Raw genomic sequence first — 25,980 nt, forward strand, 5'->3', positions numbered from 1 at the left:
TATTATAGTATTTGTTGTACTGCCTCTAATGTATGCTAATTTAAGTTTAAATCACAACTAAGAATAAAGGGAATTACGAAAACCTCAACAGTAAAATGTCCAGACACAATACGGTACTGAGAATTTTGTTTTATTTATTATTTGTCTATTACTTAATTTTTCATATTAAAAAACAATAATTGAATGCATTTTTTCTTTTCATTTTGAAATGTGAAATGTGACCTGGACGTGTGTTCAATAAAAATGAAACACATGCAGATGTGTGTGTGGTGTGCTCGGCTGTACTGCACCTGCACTGGCCATTGTGTGTGTCACAGCTGATGTCCAGTGAGGTGACTCCAGGTCTGGAGCAGTTGCACACCTCACAGCCCACCAGAGGATGGCAGCCAAATGTCTGCGGCTCACAGGTGACACAGTCCGGCTGCAGGGTACGTGGAGGACAGATACAGTCACCAGTGACAGGCTCACACAGACGCGTACCACAGTTACATGCTGGAGAGAAAAGGAAAGAAGATCATCCATCTATCCATTCACAATAATCACTTGTTAATCCATCCATCCATTCACTACATTATTGGTGATACTCACGTCTGCAGTTGGGGAAGCCGTAATAGCCTGTGGCACACTGGGAACAGTCTCTGCCAATCACGTTGAGTTTACACCTGCACTGCCCACCGAAGGTCTCGCAGGTGTCACTCTCAGCACCAACCTCATGACAGCCACAGGGCACAGCGCCATTATTGAAGAATGCAGACAGAGACACAGCAGAGTTGCGGCAAAACTGAGAAGCTGTGGAAGGACTGAAAGGAGAAAAGGGAATGTAAGGACGGATGATAACTGCAGTCTTTTCCACAATGCATTCCATATATAGAATTATCATACTTGATGTAGAAGCTATTTTGTCCACAGTTGCTAATAAAGTCGTAGGATTTGTCAAGTGGCTCCTCTTTCAAAAAGCTGGAACTGTAACTGCTCTCCGGTACCACCAACACATAGTCCTAAAACACACGAGAGACATACCAGAAAGACAAAGGCACAAAGAATTTTCATTATAATTGCTAAACCTAAATTCTGAACTATTAAGTAAAAAGGACTCCAAAGACATGTCAGCCAACCTGATGTCAGCAAACCCAAATGCTCAAAATGACAGATGAGAGGCAGAGAGAGCCTCTCTGTCATTGAGACCGGTGTCATTTCTCAAGACACCTATTTCGGTAATATCTGTCAGGAAACAGGGAAATTTGCATGACTAAAAAAAAAAAAAAACCCTCACCAGCCATAGTGTCTTCCTGTCTGAAACACGAAGGGTCAGGATGACCTCATGGTCTGTCACATCCAGGAAAATCTGCTTCTCTGACATGACAACACTACGGCAACCATAACCATGGGGACAAAAGGATGCACTGACATGGCCTGGAATAGGTAGGGAAGGCATATAAACCATCATAAACATCATTTGCTGAGCAGAAAGTGCAACTACAGACGTTTAATGCAACATCACTCATCACAGTGCACGCATCTGTCAGGTTTTGTTACCCTGCCATATCCGTCCTCCATTGATGTAGACCTGGACGTGGAAGGTTGGGTGCATGGGCTGATGGTATTGCAGGATGAACGCATAACGACCCAGTGCGTGTACACGGGTGGAATACACAACAGCATTCTGGGATATCAACAACACATTAACATTGGAATAGTTAGAAGACTTGCTGTTGCTTTTAGAGTTTGAGCAGTAGAAAGGGGGTTTCAACTAAGGACAGGAGAACAGGAGAGATAAATTAAGAAAAAAACGGTTTGTTTAACCCTTTAAGCTCAGATGGGCCTGCCGGCAGGCCCGTGAGAAAACATTCTAACAAAATATTAATAACAGTTTTGACCAACACAAAATATTATTGTTTTCAAGTTTAGAAGCTCTACTTTACAATGCATATAGGTATTATAACCGAAACTGAGCGAGTGCTTTGAAATTTGCAGACAAATCAGAAGTGTTCCGTTTTCATAACTTATTAAAGATTTTGCACTGTACATATTATTGCAATCAGTAAAAACATAAAACATAAAAATCAAATAGCCATGTGTCATATGCTGTTGGAAAGCTCTCATTTAGTATAATACAAACAGCCTATTTGTTTTACTCACAAACAAACAAAAATATAGCGAGTAACAGTGTCTTTGTTACATGTTAAACGTTAACAGGTGTTCCTAATATGCCGCATTTTCACTTATAACTTCATGAAAAATAAACAGAACATAAAATAACATAGCATTACTTAAGAGGAGGGAATTCCCATTTAAAAGAGCACACACACAGTGTAATTGGATGCATAGATAATTACACAATCCACACGTAAAACAATGTTCACACAGCACATACAGTAATGTGCTATTTGGCTAAAAACACGTTAGCTTTCCTGGATCAGATTACTTCATCGGAAATTGTATTAGGATTCAGATATCTGCAACCAGAGGTGGAAGTTATTCAAATATGGGCAGAGAGGATTGTTCACTCTAATTACATATGGCCACTAGGAGATGGTGCCAAGTACATAACAAAGACTAAATGATGACTCAAATGACATAAAATGGAACTAAATGAGGTCTCGTTACTTCTGATTAAAAAATGTTATCGATTCATATAGATAACAAAAAAAGCAAAACATAAATACACAGAATCAACATTTAACCCCCACTATTACCCCTCCCAATCCCCTACCCCACCTGACCCTCAACAACATCCCTGCAGTCACACATGATTATAGACACAAACATTTTATATATATATATATATATATATAGCACACATTTAAAACTAAACTTCTCTCTCCACTGCCCCTCCCTGAGAGTCCTCCAAAAATGCCAAATAGCTGCCCCATTTCCCATCAAATGAATCCCAATTCCCAAACCTTCTACATAACATTTCCTCGAAAGCCACCACCCTCCCCATCTCTGTGCACCATTCTTCAAATGAGGGCACTCCAGCCGACATTCATCCCCTTAAAACAATTTGTCTGCCGATCATAACACTGGTTAGGACCCACTATTTTATGTGTTTATCCCCTATATTGATGACAACCCCATCGCCTAAAATACAGAGTCTGGGGCAAAATTTAATTTGAGTGCCCAATACATCACACATAAAACTCTGAACTTTCAACCAAAATTCTTGGATCTTAACACACCACCAAAAAACATGGGTTGTGTCTCCATCTTCTGACTGGCATCACCAGCAGGTGTGTGTGTCTTTAAGACCATGCTTATACAATCTAGAGGGTGTCCAATAGAATCGATAAAAACAATCTTGAATTGCATAAGGCGAACCCTTGCATCTCTAGATGCAGACTTGACATTTTTTAGAATCCTAGCCCACCCTCCCTTCTCCAATTCCAAGTTTACATCTTTCTCCCATAATCTCTTGACAGAAGTTAAAGCTCTGTCCAAAGACTCTGAATTAGCAGGGAGTAATACACTGATGCATCATGACCTTTTCCAAAAGCAGTAATCACCACGCCCAAAGCATCTACCGCTTTAGGGGGGTGTATGCTACTCCCAAAAATAGTACAGAGCAGGTGGCGCAGCTGTAAATACCTAAATAACTGAGATCTGGGAATCCCAAAATGTTGAACCAAATTTTCAAAGGATCTCAACACTCCACTCTCATATAGGTCACCGAGTGGAGTAACCTCCCTCACAATCCACTCTGACCAGCAGAAAGGGGACTTATTAATACATAATTTTGGGTTCAGCCATATGCTCGAGGCAACATTTAAATAAATGTCCGAATTAAACACTCTGGACACTTTTTTTCCATACCGATTGCAAATGCAAGATAACGGGGTGTAACTTAACTTCTCCGATTAGTTTGATAGAAAGGCTTTGCAATGGCAAAATAGGGGCAAGAACTTCCTGTTCAATACAAAACCAGGGAGGAGCTCTCTTAGGTGGAAGCAACCAATGAGCCAAATGTCTAGACCGAATGCATAATAATAAAACAAAATCTTGGGTAGGCCTAGCCCACCTTTGTCAGTTGGCCTATGCAATTTACTGAAATGTAATCTGGGACACTTTATTTTAAAGATAATTTTGTAAAAATCCAAATAACTTTACAGATCTTTATTGTAAAGGGTTTAAACAATGTTTTCCATGCTTTTTCAATGAACCATAAACAATTAATGAACATGCACCTGTGGAACGGTCGTTAAGACACTAACAGCTTACAGACGGTAGGCAATTAAGGTCATAGTAAGGTCAAAACTTAGGACACTAAAGAGACCTTTCTACTGACTCTGAAAAAGACCAAAAGAAAGATGCCCAGGGTCCCTGCTCATCTGCGTAAACGTGCCTTAGGCATGCTTCATGGAGGCATGAGGACTGCAGATGTGGCCAGGGCATTAAATTGCAATGTCCATATTGTGAGACGCCTAAGACAGCGCTACAGATAGACAGGAAGGACAGCTGATCGCCCTCGCAGACCACGTGTAACAACACCTGTACAGGATCGGTACATCCGAATATCACACCTGAGGGACAGGTGCAGGATGGCAACAACTGCCTGAGTTACACCAGGAATGCACAATCCCTCCATCAGTGCTCAGACTCCACAATAGGCTGAGAGAGGCTGGACTGAGGGCTTGTAGGCCTGTTATAAGGCAGGTCCTTACCAGACAACGTCGCCTATGGGCACAAACCCACCTTCGCTGGACCAGACAGAACTGGCAAAAACCTGGTTTTGTCTCACCAGGGGTGATGGTCGGACTCACGTTTATCGTCGAAGGAGTGAGCATTACACGAGGCATGTACTCTGGAGTGGGATCGATTTGGAGGTTGAGGGTTTGTCATGGTCTGGGGCAGTGTGTCACAGCATCATCGAACTGAGCTTGTTGTCATTGCAGGCAATCTCAACGCTGTGCGTTACAGGGAAGACATCCTCCTCCCTCATGTGGTACCCTTCCTGTAGGCTCATCTTGACATACCCCTCCAGCATGACAATGCCACCAGCCATACTGCTCGTTCTGTGCTTGATTTCCTGCAAGACAGGAAAGTCAGTGTTCTGCCATGGCCAGCGAAGAGCCTGGATCTCAATCCCATTGAGCACGTCTGGGACCTGTTGGATCGGAGGGTGAGGGCTAGGGCCATTACCTTCAGAAATGTCCGGGAATTTGTGCCTTGGTGGAAGAGTGGGGTAACATCTCACAGCAAGAACTGGCAAATCTGGTGCAGTCCATGAGGAGGAGATGCACTGCAGTACTTAATGCAGCTGGTGGCCACAACATATACTGACTGTCACTTTTGATTTTGACCCCCCCCCCCTTTCAGGAACACATTATTCCATTTCTGTTAGTCTGTGAAACTTGTTCAGTTTCTGTCTTAGTTGTTGAATCTTTTTATGTTCATACAAATATTTACACATGTTAAATTTGCTGAAAATAAAAACAGTTGAAAGTGAGAGGACTTTTCTTTTTTTGCTGAGTTTATATGTATAAGAGATAACTTTACTTAATCGGTTAGCAAATATTTTTGACAATATTTTAACGTATAGCTAGATCAGAGAAATTGGACGATAACTCTTACACTCACTTGGATCTTTGTCCTTTTTAAGAATCAGACTGATCCGGGCTTGCGTCAGGTTTGTCAGAAACTTTCCATTTTTTAATGATTCCTTATACGTTTCTAACAAAAGTGGAGCCAGTTCTGTATAATAAGATCTAAAACACTCTGGTCCCGGAGCCTTGCCTGTAGGCAAGGCCTTAATTACCATGCCAAGCTCCTCCAAGTTTATCTCAGAGTCAAGATAATTTTTTTGCTCAGCCGTCAGTTTAGGAAGTTCTAATGGTTCCACAAAGTTTCTAATATCCTCATCAGTAGATGAAGACATGGGACTATAGAGATCAAGATAGAATTCTTTAAAAGCATTATTAATATCAATGGCTGAGGTAAATATTTCACCACCAGCAGATTTCACTGAGACAATGGTAGAAAAAGACTCTCTCTGTTTTATATTTCTAGCCAGAAGTTTTCCTGCCTTGTCCCCAACTCAAAGTATGACTGTCTTGCCCTGAATAGCCAAAACTCCATCCTCTGCAACAAAATAGTATTATATCTGTATTTCAATCGGGTCAATTCTCTGCGGCCATCAGATGACATACGGTGCTTCAGCTCTGCCTCTGCACTTTTAATATTCCCTTCCAACTCCATGAGTTCTCGTGCTTTGGACTTTTGGTGAATGAGGCATACTGAATTATCCGGCCCCTAAGAACCGCCTTAAGCGCCTCCCAAGCCACGCCCACAGATGATACTGAGGACCAGTTGGTCTCCATATAAACATTGATTTCAGCCTTTAGCATTTGTTGGAATTCAGGATTTTGCAAAAGGCATACATTAAAGCGCCAACTATTTGATTTCCTTTTCTCCATATGTGGCAACACCTCTAAACTCACCAGGGTGTGATCTGAGGCTAAAATGTTTCCAATTGAGCAATCAACAACAGATGAAATGAGGGACTTAGATATAAAAAAATCTATTCTAGAATAAATCTTATGGACTGATGAAAAAAATGATTAGTCCCTACCAGATGGGTTCAAAAGTCTCCAAATATCTGTAAGACCAAGATTTTTACACATCCTGTGAAGCATCAGTGTTGCTCTAGGGGGCTTACGCACTTTTACTTCACTATGATCAAGGACTCAGTCCATCAAACGATTAAAGTCTCCTCCCAATATTATATCATGAGGGGTGCCAGTGGCTTGCAGCATCCCTTCAGGATCTATAAAAAAGCACTGATCATCAATGTTAGGTGCGTAAATATTAGCCAAAATAAGATTTTGCCCCTGAATTTCTGCTAAAACAGTAATGACTTAATTTATCTTTAATCTGTTTGATCATTTATATAATGTAAAATCATAATCATAATCCATATCATTAAAATATTTTAAAAGTTTTCTTTAAAATGATACCAAACATTTGACCCTCCTTTTTTATTTTTTTTAGTTATAATCCTCTAATTTTGGGTATGCCACTGAAACAAAAATCTTTAAAAATAGAGCTTAAAGGGTTAAAGGAAGAAAAAGTGACAGAAGTTGGATGGGAATGAGAGTGTAAGGTGAAGTCACGTGCACCTGAGAAGAGTCCAGAAGCATGTGTTCACTGTTATCAGCTGCGGTTGGTGGTGTGGAGGTAGAGGGTCTGTCAGCATATAGGGTTGAGTCAGGGGCTGAAGCTAGAACCGGATCAGGAACAGTGGAGGCCTGCCCCTCCTTCAGAACCAGAGACTGAGGAGGAGTCTGGAACCGAGACGGTATACAGGAGCCACTGAAGGGCAGAGAACACAAAACATCATCAGCTTTGGAAAAGGAAACCGTAAATTATGCAAGAAATTTTGACCATATTGTTAATATTCCACAAATATCAAAGACAGTGGCGATTTCTCAGGGCCAGCAAAGCCTTCTCTGCTGGAGTAACATGCCTAATAAATAATTTTTTTTCATCCTTTCATTCTCATTGACCTTTTTGCTGTTGGGCCTCATGTATTCAGATAGAAGACAAAGGCAGGCCTAACACAGTCGTAAAAACATAACTTAAGCCCCCACCTTCTAAGTCGTAAATCTTACTGATAAAAATCGCGCCAAAATCAAACAAAGGGAGTCCAAAACAGACTACAGATCCATGAAACCTTGCCCTCTAAAGGATCGAGCTCTCAACTCCTATTGGATGAGGCACACAACAGAACGTCCCTCAAACATGACATCATCAGGACTTCAAATAATTCTGAAATGCTTCCAAAGTGGCTTCCAGCGACTTAGTTCACCGAATACGGACGTAGCTTTTTGCTGCTCTCCGGTGCAGCCTCGTGGCATAAGAAGTAATGTCCGACTTGAAACTGTAGCCATACAATCTCCATCTCGCTGGACGAGTTGAGATTACTCTGTGTTCAACCGAACACTCTAACGGATCCGAAGGAGACCGCCGAGCAATTCGCATCTTCATCCGTTGGCCTACAGAAGTGAAGAGATTAAAGATTTCTCTTCCATCTTCAATCAAGTCGACATTTCTGAGTTCTCCACCAGCCCGCCGAGAATCAACAGCCGTACCGGCCGCCGACAATCAACAGCCGTACCGCCCGCCGACAGCGCGAGGAAACGACCTCTCGTCATCACACGAGCCTCAAGGAACCGGGTCAAAGTTAAAGGACGGAGTAAAACACATTCTACCTGTGTCCTCATGCGATTCAAGTAAGAGGTTTACGTCTGGGCAGAGATAGAATATTATAGTGTGTTATTCTTGTGTTTCAAGGATTTTGCTTGTACAGTTTACGGACCGCCATGTCCGCTCATTATTAATACTCAGGGTATTAATTATCACGAATTTGTTTTGCTGTATTGTGGTCCAACCAAATTGGACTGTTGTGCATTTTCGCCATCGCGGGTGAGACAGCAACTGAGTTCATCCATTAAAGAGTCAAATAACACAGCTCGTAAAACCGAGTCTCTGAGTGATGAACACGGCTGCTTTATCTCCAATCACGAAATCAGTTTTCGGGCTGTCACTTAATCATCTCTCTCTCTCTCTCTCTATCTCTCTCTCTCTCTCTCACTAACCACACTGACACACACACACACACACACACTGTCACACACACACCTTATGTGTTATAGGATTATTTTTATTTCCATATCTAATCATATCACTGTTTAGTTTGTAGTTGTAAGTCGGAAGTTTATTGACTGCATTGTATTAATTATTAATTGATATTACTGCATAAATAAACTTTGTTTATATTACAAAGAGAAGTGTTGTGGTTTGTTTTGCATATGCCTGTGTCATGCTGATGGGATGTCAGTGCTCTGATTCAAGCCTTCATTCATTGTTTTTTTTCCCGAAAATCGATATTCTTCTGATGTCGATTTTCCTAAGAAAACAATCTAATATTGAGACTGTTTTAATATTCGGTTATTAGTCCCTGATTTCAGGGTGGTGCCCCGTCAATGTTAATCCTTATTAATATTCTATTGATTTTTGATAATTGATAATTATCTTTGATTGAATTTGAATGATCAATAAGCTAGTGTTCATTTTAATGTTTCATCGATGTTAACAATTGATAAGTGTTGATTTTAAAGGATTAAAAAAAGCTAACATTGATTCTCATCAATGTTCTATTGATTTTAATAATTAATAATTATCTTTGATAATTAATAATTATTGCTAATAACCAAACTTGCTCCTAAATGTAGCACACTACATTTACTGGAGTCCCATATGAGGTTTTAATGAGTTAGATACAATTAATTAATTTAAATATTGATTAATAACTACAGAAATAATTATTAATTATTTCTGATAGTAACACTGATCTAAACAACCAGTAAAGCCCTACACTGCCTATGTATTTTCAATCGCTTTCCACTCCTAATTCATCTACAAATGAATAGCAAAAAACAAAAAAATTTATCCAATCAGAATTTATTCCTCGATGCTTACAAGCAAAGTGTGACAAATGTTTCACAAATCGCATGCCCGAAGTCACGCTCCTTAGCCGAAGCAACGCGTGAGTCTGAGCTCCACCCCGTCAGGCCTTCAGAATTTCAACAGAATCCCCCAACAGTGTAAGTGAATAGGCATCTAAAGTCAGATTGTCAGATTCATCAGCCAATCAGATTGATTTACATGTTCTTGTGGGTGTGGTCTTTAGGATATTTCCCAGTCCAGGCCTTCTAGCTGGCCTTGAGTGACGCAATCACACTTTAAGTGATGTAAATAATTTGAAAGCGAAGAGCGCGAGATCTTGCTGACGAGTTGGCTATCATCACTGCTGTTATTGCCGTTGAGAAAGAGATCCTTATGGATTTAAAAACCTGAGATGTTCTGCATGACCATGTGATTGATTAATTAAACAGGAAAGGAGGACTTTCACTTCAAGCAACCGTGTACCCTGACGAAACAAAATTTATTGCAAGCAAAATTTAAATCGCAAATATTATTAGAGAGCTTTTTCTTGGTATTAGACCTCCTTGGTTCTGTCTTTCTTGCATGGATGTGTTTATAAAATGTCAATTGGTATTATTAGTTGACTGCCACATAATGTATGATGGGCATACAGTGTCTTATTCATTGTGAAACTGTGTTTTCTTAATGGCATGAATCGCACTGAAGGCCTAGACTTAAAATGCGGCTGATCTAACATATATCTAAGTATCTATATATTCAAGTTTAACATGTTTTAGCTAGGTATATTCCTAAGCTTGTCTCTAAGTACATATCTAAGATACAGTATATCTTAATATCTTAGTACTGTAAATATGTCTAGATTCAAAAGATATAGCTTATTTGTAGTCACCTGTCTGGAGAGAAGTGACCATGTGTGCTGATGCAGTGAACTCTGGGCTTCAGGTACTCCATGGTGAACTGATCACGAGGGATGAGAAACACTTTGTGCTGGAGGGGAAAACCAAACATACATTCGCAAATGACACAAGTTCACTATGGACACTAATGTCTTTGATGGTTGACTCAAGCAGAAAAATTCTCTCACCAAGAAGAAACTGCTTCTGTCAGCGATGAGCTGAATATCAGCCTCTGCGGAGAGAGTGAAGACTGCTACACGTTTCATGTCATCTACAGACACTGCTCGACACAGGAAACTACACACGCATTCAGAAAAAGACACACACATGTTGATCAGCAAATACAGTGGAAAAAAAACAATCGATCAACAATCGATGAAACAATTAACCCTTTAAGCTCTGAAGGTGTTTTTAAAGACTTCCTGTTTCAGTGACATGCCCAAAATTAAAGGCTTATAGCTATACAAAAAAACTAAACAAAACAAAAAACCAGGGTCAATTGCTTGGTATCATTTAAAAGAAAATGATATAGATTCTGACCAATTATAAGAAACTGCTGAAAAAAAAACAAAAAAAATAAAAAAACTTTTTTCTTATTTTTTCTGATTTGACATTATACTGTGTAATAAGGTAGGTCCGAAAAAAACTGCTTTTGCTTTGTTCCCAATCATATCACTTGTAACTGAGTAAAAAAAATTGTTGATCCGACAAAGCAATCAAAAGCTATAGCATTGCAAAAATAATTTATCCTAGTGTCCAAAAATCCTCTCCAAACAAATAAAACATAATAATTATACATAAAAACTAATTACACATACAAATAAAACAATGACTAAAGGTATGCTCTCTCTCCAAAGCATGCAGACATGAGTAACAAGATCTCATTCAGTTCCATTCTGTGTCATTTGAGTCATCGTTTGGTCTTTGTTATGTACTTGGCGCTATCTCCTGGTGGCCAAATGTAATTAGAGCGAACGATCCTCTCTGCCCATATTTGGATGACTTCAACCTCTGGTTGCAGCGCTCTGAATCCTAATACGACTGGTTAAGCATTCCATGATGCTGGACAACGTACTACATAATTTCCAATATAGTCATATGATCCAGGATGTGTGCACATTGTGCTTTGTGTGGATTATACAATTATCTATGTATCTGATTACATTGTGTGTGGGCTAGTTTTAATGGGAATCCCCTCCTGTAAGTAATGTGATATTTTACGTTCTGTTTATATTTTGTGAAGTTATAAGTGAAAATGCGGCTTATAAGCAGTACCTGTTTACATGTAACATGTATGTCAAAGACATATACTTTGCTATTACTTGCTATATTTGTGTCTGTGAGTAAAACAAATAGGCTTGTTGTATTCTACTCTTTGAGAGCTTTCCAATGACATATGACACATGGCTATTTGATCAGTTTGATGTTTTAACTGATTACAATAATATGTACAGTACAAAATTATTAATTATTAATTAAAACGGAACACTTCTGATTTGTCTGCAAATTTCAAAGCACTTGTTTACTTTTAGTCATAATGAATGCTACAAGACTGTTTTCGGTGTGCATGCCGACGGGGCCAATCCGAGCTTTAAAGGTTAAAGGGGAAATTCCATTTCCTTGCTCTTTTGAAATAACAGAGTTTGATATACTATGTGGACATACTTTTTTGCAATGCAAAGCTCCCTCCTCAGTCCATTTATTATCTAAAGCTAAGATGCAAAATCAGGTCATTCAAAAAGAAATTTTGTGAAAAATAAAATGATATGGTCCCATTCAACACATTTACATATGAATATGTGATGAACAAATAAACAAAAGAACAATGATACACAGAAAATAAGCAGATGTTGCAACCTCTCTCTCACACACACACACCTGTATTTGCAGTGGAGTAGTGTTATTTGCTCTTGGTGAGTGCGTTCGCCCGGTGAGTTGACAGACACAGTGAGAGTCTGAGGGGCTTCATCTTCACTGGCGTACTCCACCACCAACACATACATTCCAGGGACAGGAATGCGACCACGCAGCTGAATACTTATCTGAACACACATACAAACAAATATCTTACTAGTTAACACTTATTTAAGAACATCACTCATTTATTTATGATTTATTTATTTAGTTTATTACACATGATTTATTTATTCACTAACTTCCCACCAGCAACAAGAGCAATAAGTATTATCAACTTAGCAAATGTTTCTCAAAATCTGTGTGGTGTATTAGTGAGCTGCCTACCTAGACAGTATTTTTGGGCATCAGAACAGCATCACTTAGCACTTATGGTGGCCAAACATGCTGTCTAGGTAGGTTTTGAGACATGTAACACACACATACTCACATCATTGCCGCTGCAGATGGCCATGGTGGGATGGCGAGGGGTGATCTTTTCAGTGTGGCAAGGTCTGGGCAGGTGATTATCAGACCTGCAACTGGCATCATTGCCGGAGATGGACGGGAACTCCTCTAGAGATAGATACATGTACTGCAGACAGCTAAACACACCAAAACAAGAATTCCTCCAGTCAATTTTCATATAACATGTACCGCATATGATATATGTGCACAAAATATAGTGGCTGTACTACTGACTTCTGACTTGCATCCTGTATGTGGCTGTAAGAACAGGGTTCAGTCACTTTAAGTTGCAGGATGGGAGCCTCATAATATGCACTGGGCAACAGCACCAAGTAGTCCTGTGTAGAGAGATAAAGAGTCCAATTTTACCAGGACTAACGTCGAGACTATGAACATTTAGTATCACTGAGAGAGAGGCCTACCAGAAGAATACCCTCTGCCTCTATAATCACAGTCCAGGTTCCAGGATTCAAGACAAATGGCTCCACAAAGCTGTTCTGGGGCACACTGACAAATATGGGTTCTGAACTGGGTGCAAAGACGATCTGTTTGGACTGCTCAGAGCCTACAAAGAAAAGGATTGTGAGGATGTAAATCAGAATGTAAATCAGTGTTAAGGAAAAAAAAAAACGTAGTTACGTACCAGAATGTATGTATCTATTAGTCTGAAAAATTCAAGTTATGAATTGTTGTATTAACAGCATAGACAAAAATGAAAATTCTGTCATCATTTACTCTGTCATCATGTTGTTTACCTGTATGATTTCCATTCCTCCATGGAACACAAAAGGTGAAAGTTTACACTTCTCTTTTCCACACAAAGAAATAAATGGAAACTGCAAAAATGACATAAAAGCACCTTACAAATATTTCATACAGCATGTGCGCTATTTTCATATGGCATATGATAGCTTTGTGTGAGGAACAGGCCAAAATGTAAGATGTTATTAACAGAAAATCTTCACTGTCTAAAATCTCATTCACATCATGCCATGTTTTACAAAATGATGCCAAACACTATTGTTTAGTCAATTTTAATACTAGTTTGAAAATGCAGTAGTACAAATGAGATTTAAGAGCTGTCGAGGGACTTTTACAGATTTTCAATGAATAACGATTTTTGATGTCTTTGGTTTGTTTCACACACAAAACTTTCACATGGCTTCAGAAGACTTTGAATATATTGTACGAGGTGTATGGAACACTTCTATGGTGCTTGTTTGTCCGTTTTGGAAAATATCAGCACCCGGTCACTGTATGCTGTATGGTCACTGTAACATTCTTCAAAATTTCTCCTTTTATGTTTCATGGAAGAAAGAATGTCATAAAACTTTGGCATGACATGGCTGTGAGTAAATGATGACAGAATTTACATTGTTGGGTGAACTTCTCCTTTCCTTTTTTGTGATTTATTTCTTAAAATGAAACAAAGGCTACATCCACATTAATCCGGATACATTTGAAAAAGTAGTTTTCGTTTTCGAAATGCTCTCCATCCACACTGCTGTTTTCAATCATTTTACAAAAGTTTTTCGTCCACACTGAAACGTATAAAAGCTCTTAAATCCCCTTTACTGCGCATGCGAAAAATCGCCATTACATGTTCGGTCTGAAACGCAATTTTCCTCGTGTTCTGTCACCGGACAGCAATTCCGAACAGTGGTGTAACTTGGATCTTATGGGCCCCAGTGCAAAGAAACTATTGGGCCCACACCTTGGAGAGCCTGGATCGTTTATCGTCACCTCTCACCCCGGGCCTTAGGGCGGCTGCCCACCCTGCCCTCCCTGTAGTTACGCCCATGATTCCGAGAAAACTTCCCGTCGCCTTTGAAAGAATGAAATGTGAAGGTTGTACAAAGTAACATTTATCTTTATCAACGATATCAAACTGAATATCAGGCACAACAACACCGTTACAACATGGGCTGCTATCTTGATTGTTTTGGGTTGAATGGATCAAATGACTATGTCACATGACAACAAATATGTCATCGTTTTCAGATATCTCCGTTTCCCATGTCCAAACTACAACGCAAAGATGGTGTTTTCAAATGTATCCACTTGGGAGAGCCTTTTCGAAAAGCTTGGTTTCCGCTGTCAAAAACGCTGTCTCAGTGTGGACAAAAGGCCAAAACGTAGAGAAAAAGATATGTTTTCAAACAAAAACATTTTAGTGTGGACGTGGCCAAAGAAAGCAACGACAGTCCAGAACTGCGATTAGCGCATCGAACCGTCAGACGTACCTCTTCTGCTGCTCTGATAGGCTGTGATTTTACCATTCGACACGGCTGACTGCGTGTTTACATATCTGAGGATGAAGCGTGTGAGATACACGTCTGCTTCACGCACGTGCACCATCATTTTAACCGTATTCTGAGATAGAGGACAAGGAAGAAAAAGAGAGGGGAAAATGGGAAAGGGGGAGAGAGTGTACAGGAAATAATATAGTCTGTGTTAAAGAACTATGGGATTCTGATCAAGGTGTGTGTGTGTGATGGGGAATACAGGCTGCGGTGTGCGTGTCTTGAACATTAGGGGAAGAGGAAGGAAGTTTTAGAATAGAGGATCAAGGAGGATAGGAAGCCACCAGCTTCCCAATCCATGAGAGCAAGGACTTTAGGAGGCAGAAAGAAGATAGAGAAGGAGAGCATAAAGACTTACAGTTACCACACACAAAGTGTCTGTCATCCTCGATCACAGAGACCCGCCCCCTCACATCCACGCCACCACGGTTCACATAGTGCAAGACCACATGAAACAGGTCTGGAGAGCCAACCACCACCTCAACCAAAACCCGTGGCTAGAGAAGAGATCGACCCAGAACAGAGACAGACAGAAAAAGAGAGACAAATGCAAAGCTGTTGCTTTAAACCACCACCAGCACTAAAGCACCCAGCCAAACACAGCAAGCAATTTATGCAAGCAGCAATCAAAGCCCAGGCAAAGCCACATCACATTTCAATGACCCATCACACACAACGCTTCAGAATGTTGTATTGCACAGGGCAGGGTTTATACACACATGCATGAAAAATGCATGGACTAAAACATGTCATAACATCATACAAACATCATAGAAAATAATACAAACAAATTATTTATCATGTGAGATTTTTATTATTATCTTCAAAGCAGCTTTAAAGTCAACATGAAACAGAATTCGCAATCCATTTTACTTCTGTACTGACTTCCATCATGAATTGATTGTATTGTGAAAAGTTGTTTCAATATGACTGGTGGTTAAATGGGATGGGTTGAAAAATAGGGCTCGGTGGCATCAGCAGCAAAGGAAATTGTTTTCAGAGGCAGGGCAAGTTATCATATTTTCATGAAAGATTACAAATATGTTTTTTTCTTTGCAATAATGTGCACGGATGAATAGCACAAGATTATGAATGTGCATGTAAACAGGCTCAATTTTTCATTTCATATTGATACAGATTTCCCAATTCACAAGTTTTCGATTCCGATTTCGATTTGATATCGATTCATTTTGGTAAATTTTAGTTATAATGTCACTTTTGCTTACATATGAAAGAAACTCTCCCCCAGCTAATTATACAGGGCACCTTCTAACTAGCTACATTACGAATAAATATTTTTTTTAATTGTGGTCACATTTTAGCTTTTTAAAAGTGAACAAATCCATGTATTTAATCAATAAATGAGACATTATTTTTCTTATATTCTTTTTTTGTTGCATGTTTATTGTTTAATTGCATAATTTGTACTATTTACAAATATTTACATTGATTTGTTGAACACGTGCTAAAACCGGTACTGTCTCTTTAACAAAACCAGCATTTCTGTAAAAAGCATCTGTAAATTAACACATGTTAACAAGAGAGGACTCGAATGGCTTTATCTCATCTGTGCTATGCCTGATTACAATTAAATTGGTATTTTTTGTTGTTTATGATCAACAACTGACTGTAAAGAACATATTGGGAATTAAAAGAGACATTTTTCAAAGACAAATGAGTCGCCTGGATCTCATCTTTGGACACGCATTACACGGAACAACTTTTACTATTAACATGCTGTGAAAGGATCTAGCTGCTGAATACTCCACCACTATACTACACAATCACTGGCGAGTGAAATCTGAACATTAACCAGTCAACAGCCAGATACATTTTAGTCACATAGAGTGAAATTTGGTTGCTAATGCGAGTGATTTCCTCTCAATATAGTAGTAGGGTGTTGCACAGAGTAAAAGATCGATCTTGGGATTTAAGAATCAATATCGAGATCAAATGAAGATCATGATGCATCTGAAAATCGATATTTTTACCCACCCCTAATGTTGACTTTAAGTGCTGAACCAAAATGTTGATACACAAAAGGCTGAAATGCATAATAATGCTAATAATAATATAAATAAATACAAATAATATACAATTAATAATAATAATAATTTACCATTCAATAATGTAATAAAATTAAACTGTAAATATAAAGACCTTTAAACAAACAAATATTTTAATTAAAGATTTTAACTAAACGTTAAAAATATGTGATTTCACGTTTTTATGAAAGGCTAGGCTACAGAGGTTGACTGTCAAACAAAATTACATTTAAAAGTACATTTCAAAGTTAACATTTAGCATCTTCCCTACAGGACTAATGTCTGTGTACACTTCAGTGGTGTGTACTTGTGTCACACCTGAATGGGGGACATCTGAGCGTAGCCCCTCCAGCTGAAGCTCTCAAACTCCAGAGGATTGTAGCCAAACCTCACCGGACGTCCGTCCTTGGTAGTGCCCTCTTCCACCTCAAACTTCATGTGGTGCAGGTCTGGGAAATAATGATCCAGACGGGGTCTAAACAGACATAGCTGAGAGATTTAACGACTGGACATCACATACACATATGTGATTACAGCACAAATCATGTTGTTCACTCACTGGATGCATTTGGGTCCCTCCACGTTGGGTCTGCATCGACAGCGCCCATGTCTGTCATCACACATCTGCCCAGCAGAACCTCCAATATCACACTGACAACCTACAGACACACAGGGATGAGGGTTTAAACTGTCTCTTCATTGAAGTATTGAGAATCTCTGCCTGTGATTCATTTCGTACCTTGGCACCCAAAGTAGTTGCTCTTCTGCAGGTTGAAGTATCCATCTTTGCACACATTGCATGTTCCACTGCACACGTTGGGTTTACAGTAACACTGGCCCGTGTTCTGATACACACACATAGAAGGATGGATTAGTTCACTAAACTCTTGGAAATTCATTTGTAAGCTGGTGTTATTATTGATGGAGCGGAAATATCTCCTCACCTGAGTGCACTCTGCAACCTCACTCATAGTTCCTACTGTATTACATTCACAAGCTACAAAAACAGAAATATACATTCACATATAGATAGACAATTTATTGGTGACTATATTGGTATCGGAAAACAGTAACATTTTTTATATTATTATCACCATCAGTCTGATTAATAATCAACATATGCCTGATATTGGAAGCAGATAATATCAAGTTTTATCTAATTTATTATTCAAACAATGTACTCTTTATCAGTGCCACGTTTCAAAAGCTATCCATAATTTCTGTGCATAATAATGATTTGATACCAAACTTTTACAAGGATGTAACATTTTAGAAAAAACTTCAGTGTGTGCACTAAACAGGCAAAACCATGTAGATTTAAAATCATAACATAGCCATAAAATAAAAATAAATATCAACAATCGAACCAAACATTATATATCAGTGCATCGCTATATACTGTATCTATACTATCATGTAACTACCTATACAATTAACAAGCCACAGAGCTATCTTCACAAATTTAGAAATAATTGTTACCATAACCAATAAAATGGCTGCCATAAGGTTAACATTGTAAATTTAACTGCTTAAGTTCCCCCAATAGGTCAAGACTTAATTTTGCACCATATGCCAGAAGTCTCTCTTACTTGAACATCCATAGACTGTCTCAGGAGATAGATTCCAGTAGAGAGGCTTACAGCGGTCACATGCCAACCCCTCTACATACAGCCGACACTCACAGGAGCCCTGAGGTATACAAAACAACAACCAATATGGGTGAATATACAGAACAAATATTTATCAAAAACTAAAATGATGACCATGATCCTCATTCACATAATAATTAAATGTATGAGTATGTACTTCTAAAATTCTTATTGTTGCATATTGCATACTGTTTAACTAGTACCGTACAGTATGCAGTACACAGTACATTAGAAATCTATTCTGAACATTGCCATATTTAAAAGGATAGTTCACCCAAAAATGAACATTCTCTCATTTACTCACCCTCATGCCATTCCAGATTTTTATGACTTTCTATCTTCTGCTGAACACAAACAAATATTTTTAGAAGTATATTTTAGCTCTGTAAATTTGAAAGCTCCAAAAATCACATAAAGGCAGCATAAAAGTAATCCATATGACTCCAGTGGTTTAATCCATCTCTTCAGAAGCGATATGATAGGTTTGGGTGAGAAACAAATAAATATGTAAGTCCTTTTTTACTATAATTCTCCTCCCTGCCCAGTAGGTGGCAATATGCACAAAGAATGCGAATTGCCAAAAACAAAAGAAGAAGAATGTGAAAGTGAAATTGGAGATTTAGGGTAAAAAAGGACTTAAATAGTGATTTGTTTCTCACCCACACCAATAATATTGCTTCTGAAGATATGGATGCAGCCTTTATGTGGTTTTTGGAACTTCAAAGTTCTAGTCACCATTCACTTGCATTTTATGGACCTACAGAGCTGAAATATTCTTCTAAAAATCTTTGTTTGTGTTCAGCAAAAGAAAGAAAGTCATACACATCTGGGGTGGCATGGGGATGAGTAAATGATGAGAGAATTTTCCTTTTTGGGGTGAACTATTCTTTTGATGCAGAAAAAGATCAATAAAGCTCAATTATATTCACCACAGTGGGTAGGATCTCATTCTGCACAGAGCCTGCTGGGTTACAGGTGCCAGCTAAAGAACAGATAACAGAGGATAAAATAAAACTTTAAAAAACATAGATCAAACCAGAACTATTTGAAATGACTGAACAATACAATACATTTAAAATGAAAATTTGCCTGTGTTTGATCACCTTGGCAGAGGGGGAAGCCATGTGATCCAGAGCTGCAGCTATCACACCTCTGACCCACAATGTTGGGCAGGCACACACACTGACCAGATACTGGATCACAGGAACTGAAGCGAGAGCCCTCCACTGAACAATGACATGCTGAAACAGAGAGAGACTTTCTTTGTAAATGCAAAAAGACCCCGGTGGAAACACGTCCAACAGAATGGATCATAATCTACACTAAATAGCATTAAGAATCATATAACTCACGTGTGCAGCTGGGATAAGCGTAGTATCCTGGTGCACACTGTTCACATTTGGGGCCACTGTAATTGGGTCTGCAGTGACACTGGCCCGAGACACTACAGCTGGATTCCAGAGATGTACGAGGGTCACAGGTGCACACTGGGGAATGTCAAATGTCACAACCAAGAAAATATAGATAGTAAAAGATGGATCTGCACAAATTGCTTCTTTTCAAATACATGCATGTGTGGCTCACCCTGGCAGTTTGGATAGGAGTGGAAGCCTGAGTGGCATTGCTCACAGTGAGGACCGGTGAACTCCGGCCTGCACAAACACTGACCAGCTGTATTACACATCTCAGGTAAAGAGCCCACAACACTACAGCCACAAACTACAGAGAGAGAGAGGGAGAAATTAAAAGTCAACATTAAATGGCATTCGCAACCTATTTTATAACATTAATGTTAACTGCCATTGAATTGCATTAACTGTATTAACTATTGACAAGAGTTTGGCTGCATTATCTACTACAGTAGCTTTTTATAGTTTTTTTTTCTTCACCCACCTGGCCTATATTTATGTGTGTGGCCTTGGTAAGCCAAAAACAACGTTCTTTTCAGAGGCAGAGCATGTTACTCCATTTTGATGAAAGATTATAAAGACAAACATTTTGTTCCTTGGAATAAAATACATGGATGAATCCTGCACAATAGGTCCATGTATTTATAAAGTGAATAGAGGCCATTTAGATTTCATGTTGAACTTTAAACTAACTGATAAGCAGTAAAATGGTTAAAAAGAGTCAAGAGGAAACAGTTATTGTGGCTGCACTGTAAAGTTCATGGTTTGGCCGTGCTCATGAGGGATTTTGGAGTTCAGTTTTTAGCAAGATTAGAGTTGGTAAGCACTCACATTGGCACAGCGGGTAGTTGAAGTAGCCAGGTGCACACTGCTCGCATGAATACCCCTGAAACCCACTCCGGCACACACAATCGCCCGTTACTCTGTCACAGGACCCATCCAGACAACCCGGGCCTGAACACTGGCAGCCTGGTGGAGAGGGAACACAAAGAGAATGTGTGTGTTGTCTTTGGGTGGTATACTGTGCTCACAAACACTCCAACTATGCACAAGACCAACAGCAGTTTAGCAGACAGTCAACAGAGATGTGACATTCTGCATGTGTTTGCTCAGATGTCACCTGCTATGGCAGCTTACACAGCAAAGTAAAAAAAGGGCAGAACAGCTGATCTCAACAATAGATATGCACACATATGTACGTAAATACAGCTAGATGAGGAAGAATGTATGTGTATTACATACCATGAGTACGAATGTATTACATAACTTGGTGACACTTTGTAATACTGTAAGTTTCAATAAAAATAATACAAATAACAAAATGACATTATACAATGCTTAGATGATTAGTTAATGTACACTACCGGTCAAAAGTTTTGAAACACTTACTCATTCTTTATTATAATTTTTATTCACATTTTATAATAATAGTAAAGTCATCAAAACTATGGAATAACATAAATGGGACTATGGGAATTATGTTGTGACTAAACAAAATCCAAAATAAATAAAAACTGTGTTATATTTTAGCATTTTCAAAGTAGTCACCCTTTGCCTAGAATTTGCAGACATGTACTCTTGACATTTTCTCAACTAACTTCTTGAGGTATCACCCTGGGATGCTTTTTAAACAGTATTGAAGGAGTTCCCATCTATGTTGGGCACTTATTGGCTGCTTTTCTTTATTATTTGGTCCAAGTCATCAATTTCAAAAACTTTTTTTTAAATTAATTTTTAGTTTTATAATGAAATAAATTAACATGGTGGCACAATTATATTTTTGTCTACAAAACTAATTTCAAACATTTAAGCATACGCCTTCAGATCAAAAGATTTTTAAGATCATGAGAAACATTTCAGTCAAGCGTTTCAAAACTTTTGACCGGAAGTGTACATCTTTAGAAATCTTAAGAAACGCATGCAGTTTTGATTAATATATTTTCATTAGAGCTGTCAAAATGTATGAGTTAACGCATGCGATTAATTAAAAACATTTAACACGTACATTTTTCTTAATCGTTATTAACGCATTTACTATTAATACAGCATAAACCAGCATAAACACTTGTTGGAAGGGTGGAACATTTGCGATGTGTCATTGTGTCCGCCTGGAGTTATTACAATGACGCAAACATCACAAACACACACACAGCAGTGATTCAGTGTCAGTGATTAATCAATGGGCAAAGGAGCTTTTAACGCTATTTGTTGTACAAAACAAGCCTAGGTAGAACTTGTGATAGAAATCAAGTATTTCTCAGCCTATGTAATGCATATTTTAATTACCACAGAAGCACAGCAAGTCTTAACTGTCACCAAAATGTAGAATGAGACGTTTTTGTCTGCAAGCGCTTTTCATGTGGAGTTCAAATCTGCGCTTGATGCTGGCACTGATGCTCTGCTGCGAATCATGAACATGGCTTCACGATTAATGTAAAAAAGCGGACAGTCACAGCCTACTGGCAGATTAATAATGTGGAGGATGAGAGTTTAAGAGATTTAATGCCCAGTGCAATGAATATGCAACCTATATGGGGACTAGTTCTTTCAATTAGTCAAACTCCCACATAGACTTTGGGAAACGTTTAATGTTACTTGAATTGGTGCAATTTTAGTGCATTTCTATCTTTATACTGTGGAAGACTTTGTTTGAAAAGTGTTCACAAAGCATCAGATTGTTACATTGTTTTGTTTTGTTTCCTAAGAATGAAATAAATGCATTTTGACAGAAAAGAAGTATATTTAGAGTCAAATTTCAGCACTTTTAAAATCTGCAAATAATTGTGATTAACTACGAAAAATTATGCAATTAATCGCCATCTTTTCGCAAATTTTAGTCAACTGACAGCACTCATTTTCATTTACTTGAATATACATGAACTACTCATCTAAACTGATCTAAACATTGCATAATGCTTGTTAATTAACTTAAAAATTATTAAATAAAGTGGAACCCTATGTGATTTCTGTGTGTGTGTTTGACCGTACGTTGGCAGTTAAGGCCGAAATATCCATGAGCACAGGTGTCGCAGTGGTCTCCAGTGAATTCAGGTTTGCACACACATGTATTGGTGCGAGGGTCTGGCCTGCAAGAGTTCCCCTCTGTTCCTGCAGCGCTGCACTCACAGTCTACACGACACACACACATACATTTTGACATTAGTGGAGTAATTTCTCCACTCTCAGTTACTTCCAGCAGCTACACCTAGTTTCACTTTTGAAAGTGTAAAGCATTTAGAAAACACTCTTGTTTGACAATTATTCATACTACCTAATATGCAGTGAAATTAATAGTAACGTATTTTACTTCACATAGCAACAAAAGAAGTAAAGCCAAGTAAGAGAAAAATTAATTGTTGGGATGAATCAAACTGAATAGAATCAAATTGAATAATAGAGAGGGATTGTGAAAGTCTTACTGATGATTTCTCCCGCAGGTTTGGCCTCACCACTAATGTACACCTCTGACAGGAATAAATACAAAGAAAGAGTTTATAAGAAAGAAGGATCACTGTTTCTTTCTATCTACTTAATAACAGTTTTTGATAAATGTCTAGACTGCAGATCATTTTAGCTGAAATATACCAGGGTCTAAAATACTCCATAAAAGCTTCAAAGACACAAACACACACACACTCAGACTTACGGTAGCAGGCAGGAAAGTGTTCGTATCCCTCTGCGCATGTATCACATTTCTCACCAGTGTAGTTGGGCTTACAGTAACAGCGTCCAGTCAAGTCTTCACATGTGCCATCATTGAACTCTGACTCACACTGACACTCTGCAAAAAATCAAATCAAAAGGAAAATGTATTATGCTTTACCTATACACACAGTTAAAATTGCATTTGTATGCTTAGAGACTCACTTGAACAGGTGAATGGGAGCTCCCGAGGGGGTTCAGGTGACCTGTAGTATCCAGGAATACAGCGCTCACAGTTAATGCCTGTGGTGTGATGCTGTGAATGAAAAACAACTGTACAATAAGAGGTTGTACTTCCTGATGATTGTGATACAGAAAATACCTGCTTGCAAGGCAGAAAGAGAATACAGTTAAAAAATAATAGTTTGGAAACAAAATGAAAGTTGTAAACCTAAATACAGTACAGATAAAAAGGGGGGGAAAGCCAAATGAGACTACTCAATCGCAGTTAACTTTCCTTTAATAAAGAATGTAATGTGGATGGTTGATCAACAACCAATCACAATTAAGTGTTCAAATACTGTAGATCCTGCGAGAAAAAAGACTGATCACAATTCAGTAATGGTGTCATTGCTGTTGGTTAGATTTCAAATGGAGAACATTCTATCAATTTAAAGGGATAGTTCACCCAAAAAATGAAATTCTCTCATCATTTACTCACACTCATGCCATGCCAGATGTGTATGACTTTCTTTCTTCTGCAGAACACAAACAAAGATTTTTATGAGAATATTTAGGTATACAGCTCTGTAGGTCCATTCAGTGCAAGTGAATGGTGACCAAAACTTTGAAGCTCCAAAAAACACAAAGGCAACATAAAGTAAATAACATGTCTCCAGTGGTTTAATCCATGTCTTCTGAAGCAATCCAATTGATTTTAGGTGAGGACAGACCAAAATATAACTCCCTTTTCACTGTACATCTTGCCATTGCAGTCTCTAGGCATGATCATGATTTCAAGCTCGATTAAACTTCCTAGTGCTTGACGCATGAGCAGAGCGCTAGATGGCACTATAGGAAGTGAAATCGAGCTTGAGATCATGATCACCAACGAGACTGCTTATGGCTGATGTCAAGATTTAGAGTGAAAATAGAGTTACATTTTGGTCTGTTCTTACTCAAAACCGTTTGGATTGCTTCAGAAGTCATATGGATTACTTTTATTCTGCCTTTTTGTGTATTTTGGAGCTTCAAAGGTCTGGTCACAATTCACTTGTATTGTATTGACCTATAGAGCTGAGATATTCTAAAAATCTTTGTTTGTGTTCTGCAGAAGAAAGAAAGTCATACACATCTGGGATGTCATGAGAGTGAGTAAATGATGAGAGAATTTTAATTTTTGGGTGAACTATTCACTCTAAGTCAAAAGGCAATTTTTTTAGACTTTATTCTTTACTTCGTAAGTACAAAGTTTCCAAAATCCAAACAGAGATGGCACACATAAGGAAATGAAATGATCTACAAGACAAAGTTTGAATGAAGTCTCTATGTTTAGCAGTTGTAGCTGACTTAAATACAGACAAGGGGGGGTGGTGGTTGAGAGATTCAATATAGTGCTGCCTTGCAAGCACTCAAAAAACATGGTATTTCTGTATCTCTATAGCGATTATGTGCACCGGAGCCCACCTGGCACTCTATACACACTCCTCCGCCCCTGTACTCTCCCAGCATGTTAAGACTGGCTCTCCGCTGGTCTACCTCTGGATCATAGTAGCACTCCGATGAGTGTCTATGGCAGTTACATGCTATAACACACACAGAGAACACAATTACACCACCATATAATCAGCCTCAAGATGTTCCATCAGAAATTACACATGCTGAGGTTAAATAACAAATTTATCAGTGTAGAGAGCACAACATACAAGCTGGCCAGATGCAAACAGGTACTATGTGACAGAACATGCAGAATTTACGCAGACACACACATCAGTGTCAACCTGTAAAAGTTCAGACTGTCCACAGAGGACTGACAGCAGAGAAGGGAAACAGAAAGAGAGAAATGGAACAGGTATTAGCCAGGGGTAAAGTAAGCAAGGAAAACAAGAGAGAAATGTGTCAGTGAAACTGTAGATCAAAATAAAAAAAACAAAAATAAAAAAACAAAAAAAGCATATTAAAGGAATGTTCTGAGTTCAAAACAAGCTCAATCAACAGCACTTGCAGCATAATGT

The 25,980-nt window shown here is 38.6% G+C and overlaps 1 protein-coding gene across 1 annotated transcript in view; it reads right to left on the reverse strand.

The window, feature by feature from the left end:
- The window catches only part of lama5 (laminin, alpha 5), a 128,757-nt gene that overhangs the window by 47,155 nt on the left and 55,622 nt on the right, over nucleotides 1-25,980 (reverse strand). The window contains exons 8-35 of the mRNA XM_051662274.1: nucleotides 25,433-25,551; nucleotides 23,972-24,062; nucleotides 23,751-23,885; nucleotides 23,524-23,568; nucleotides 23,093-23,233; nucleotides 20,936-21,073; nucleotides 20,280-20,414; nucleotides 20,048-20,182; nucleotides 19,799-19,936; nucleotides 19,625-19,677; nucleotides 18,636-18,735; nucleotides 17,991-18,043; nucleotides 17,786-17,891; nucleotides 17,606-17,705; nucleotides 17,365-17,521; nucleotides 15,360-15,498; nucleotides 13,121-13,263; nucleotides 12,933-13,036; nucleotides 12,682-12,835; nucleotides 12,216-12,379; nucleotides 10,526-10,634; nucleotides 10,331-10,428; nucleotides 7,113-7,305; nucleotides 1,537-1,663; nucleotides 1,274-1,413; nucleotides 883-998; nucleotides 589-800; nucleotides 291-492 (exon numbers count right to left, since the gene is read on the reverse strand). Of these exons, the coding sequence (XP_051518234.1) occupies nucleotides 291-492; nucleotides 589-800; nucleotides 883-998; nucleotides 1,274-1,413; nucleotides 1,537-1,663; nucleotides 7,113-7,305; nucleotides 10,331-10,428; nucleotides 10,526-10,634; nucleotides 12,216-12,379; nucleotides 12,682-12,835; nucleotides 12,933-13,036; nucleotides 13,121-13,263; nucleotides 15,360-15,498; nucleotides 17,365-17,521; nucleotides 17,606-17,705; nucleotides 17,786-17,891; nucleotides 17,991-18,043; nucleotides 18,636-18,735; nucleotides 19,625-19,677; nucleotides 19,799-19,936; nucleotides 20,048-20,182; nucleotides 20,280-20,414; nucleotides 20,936-21,073; nucleotides 23,093-23,233; nucleotides 23,524-23,568; nucleotides 23,751-23,885; nucleotides 23,972-24,062; nucleotides 25,433-25,551 (3,547 nt within the window). The remainder of the gene's footprint in view (nucleotides 1-290; nucleotides 493-588; nucleotides 801-882; nucleotides 999-1,273; nucleotides 1,414-1,536; nucleotides 1,664-7,112; nucleotides 7,306-10,330; nucleotides 10,429-10,525; nucleotides 10,635-12,215; nucleotides 12,380-12,681; nucleotides 12,836-12,932; nucleotides 13,037-13,120; nucleotides 13,264-15,359; nucleotides 15,499-17,364; nucleotides 17,522-17,605; nucleotides 17,706-17,785; nucleotides 17,892-17,990; nucleotides 18,044-18,635; nucleotides 18,736-19,624; nucleotides 19,678-19,798; nucleotides 19,937-20,047; nucleotides 20,183-20,279; nucleotides 20,415-20,935; nucleotides 21,074-23,092; nucleotides 23,234-23,523; nucleotides 23,569-23,750; nucleotides 23,886-23,971; nucleotides 24,063-25,432; nucleotides 25,552-25,980) is intronic.

The sequence above is a fragment of the Myxocyprinus asiaticus genome, chromosome 29, assembly GCF_019703515.2.
Source record: "Myxocyprinus asiaticus isolate MX2 ecotype Aquarium Trade chromosome 29, UBuf_Myxa_2, whole genome shotgun sequence".
Lineage (NCBI taxonomy): Eukaryota > Metazoa > Chordata > Actinopteri > Cypriniformes > Catostomidae > Myxocyprinus > Myxocyprinus asiaticus.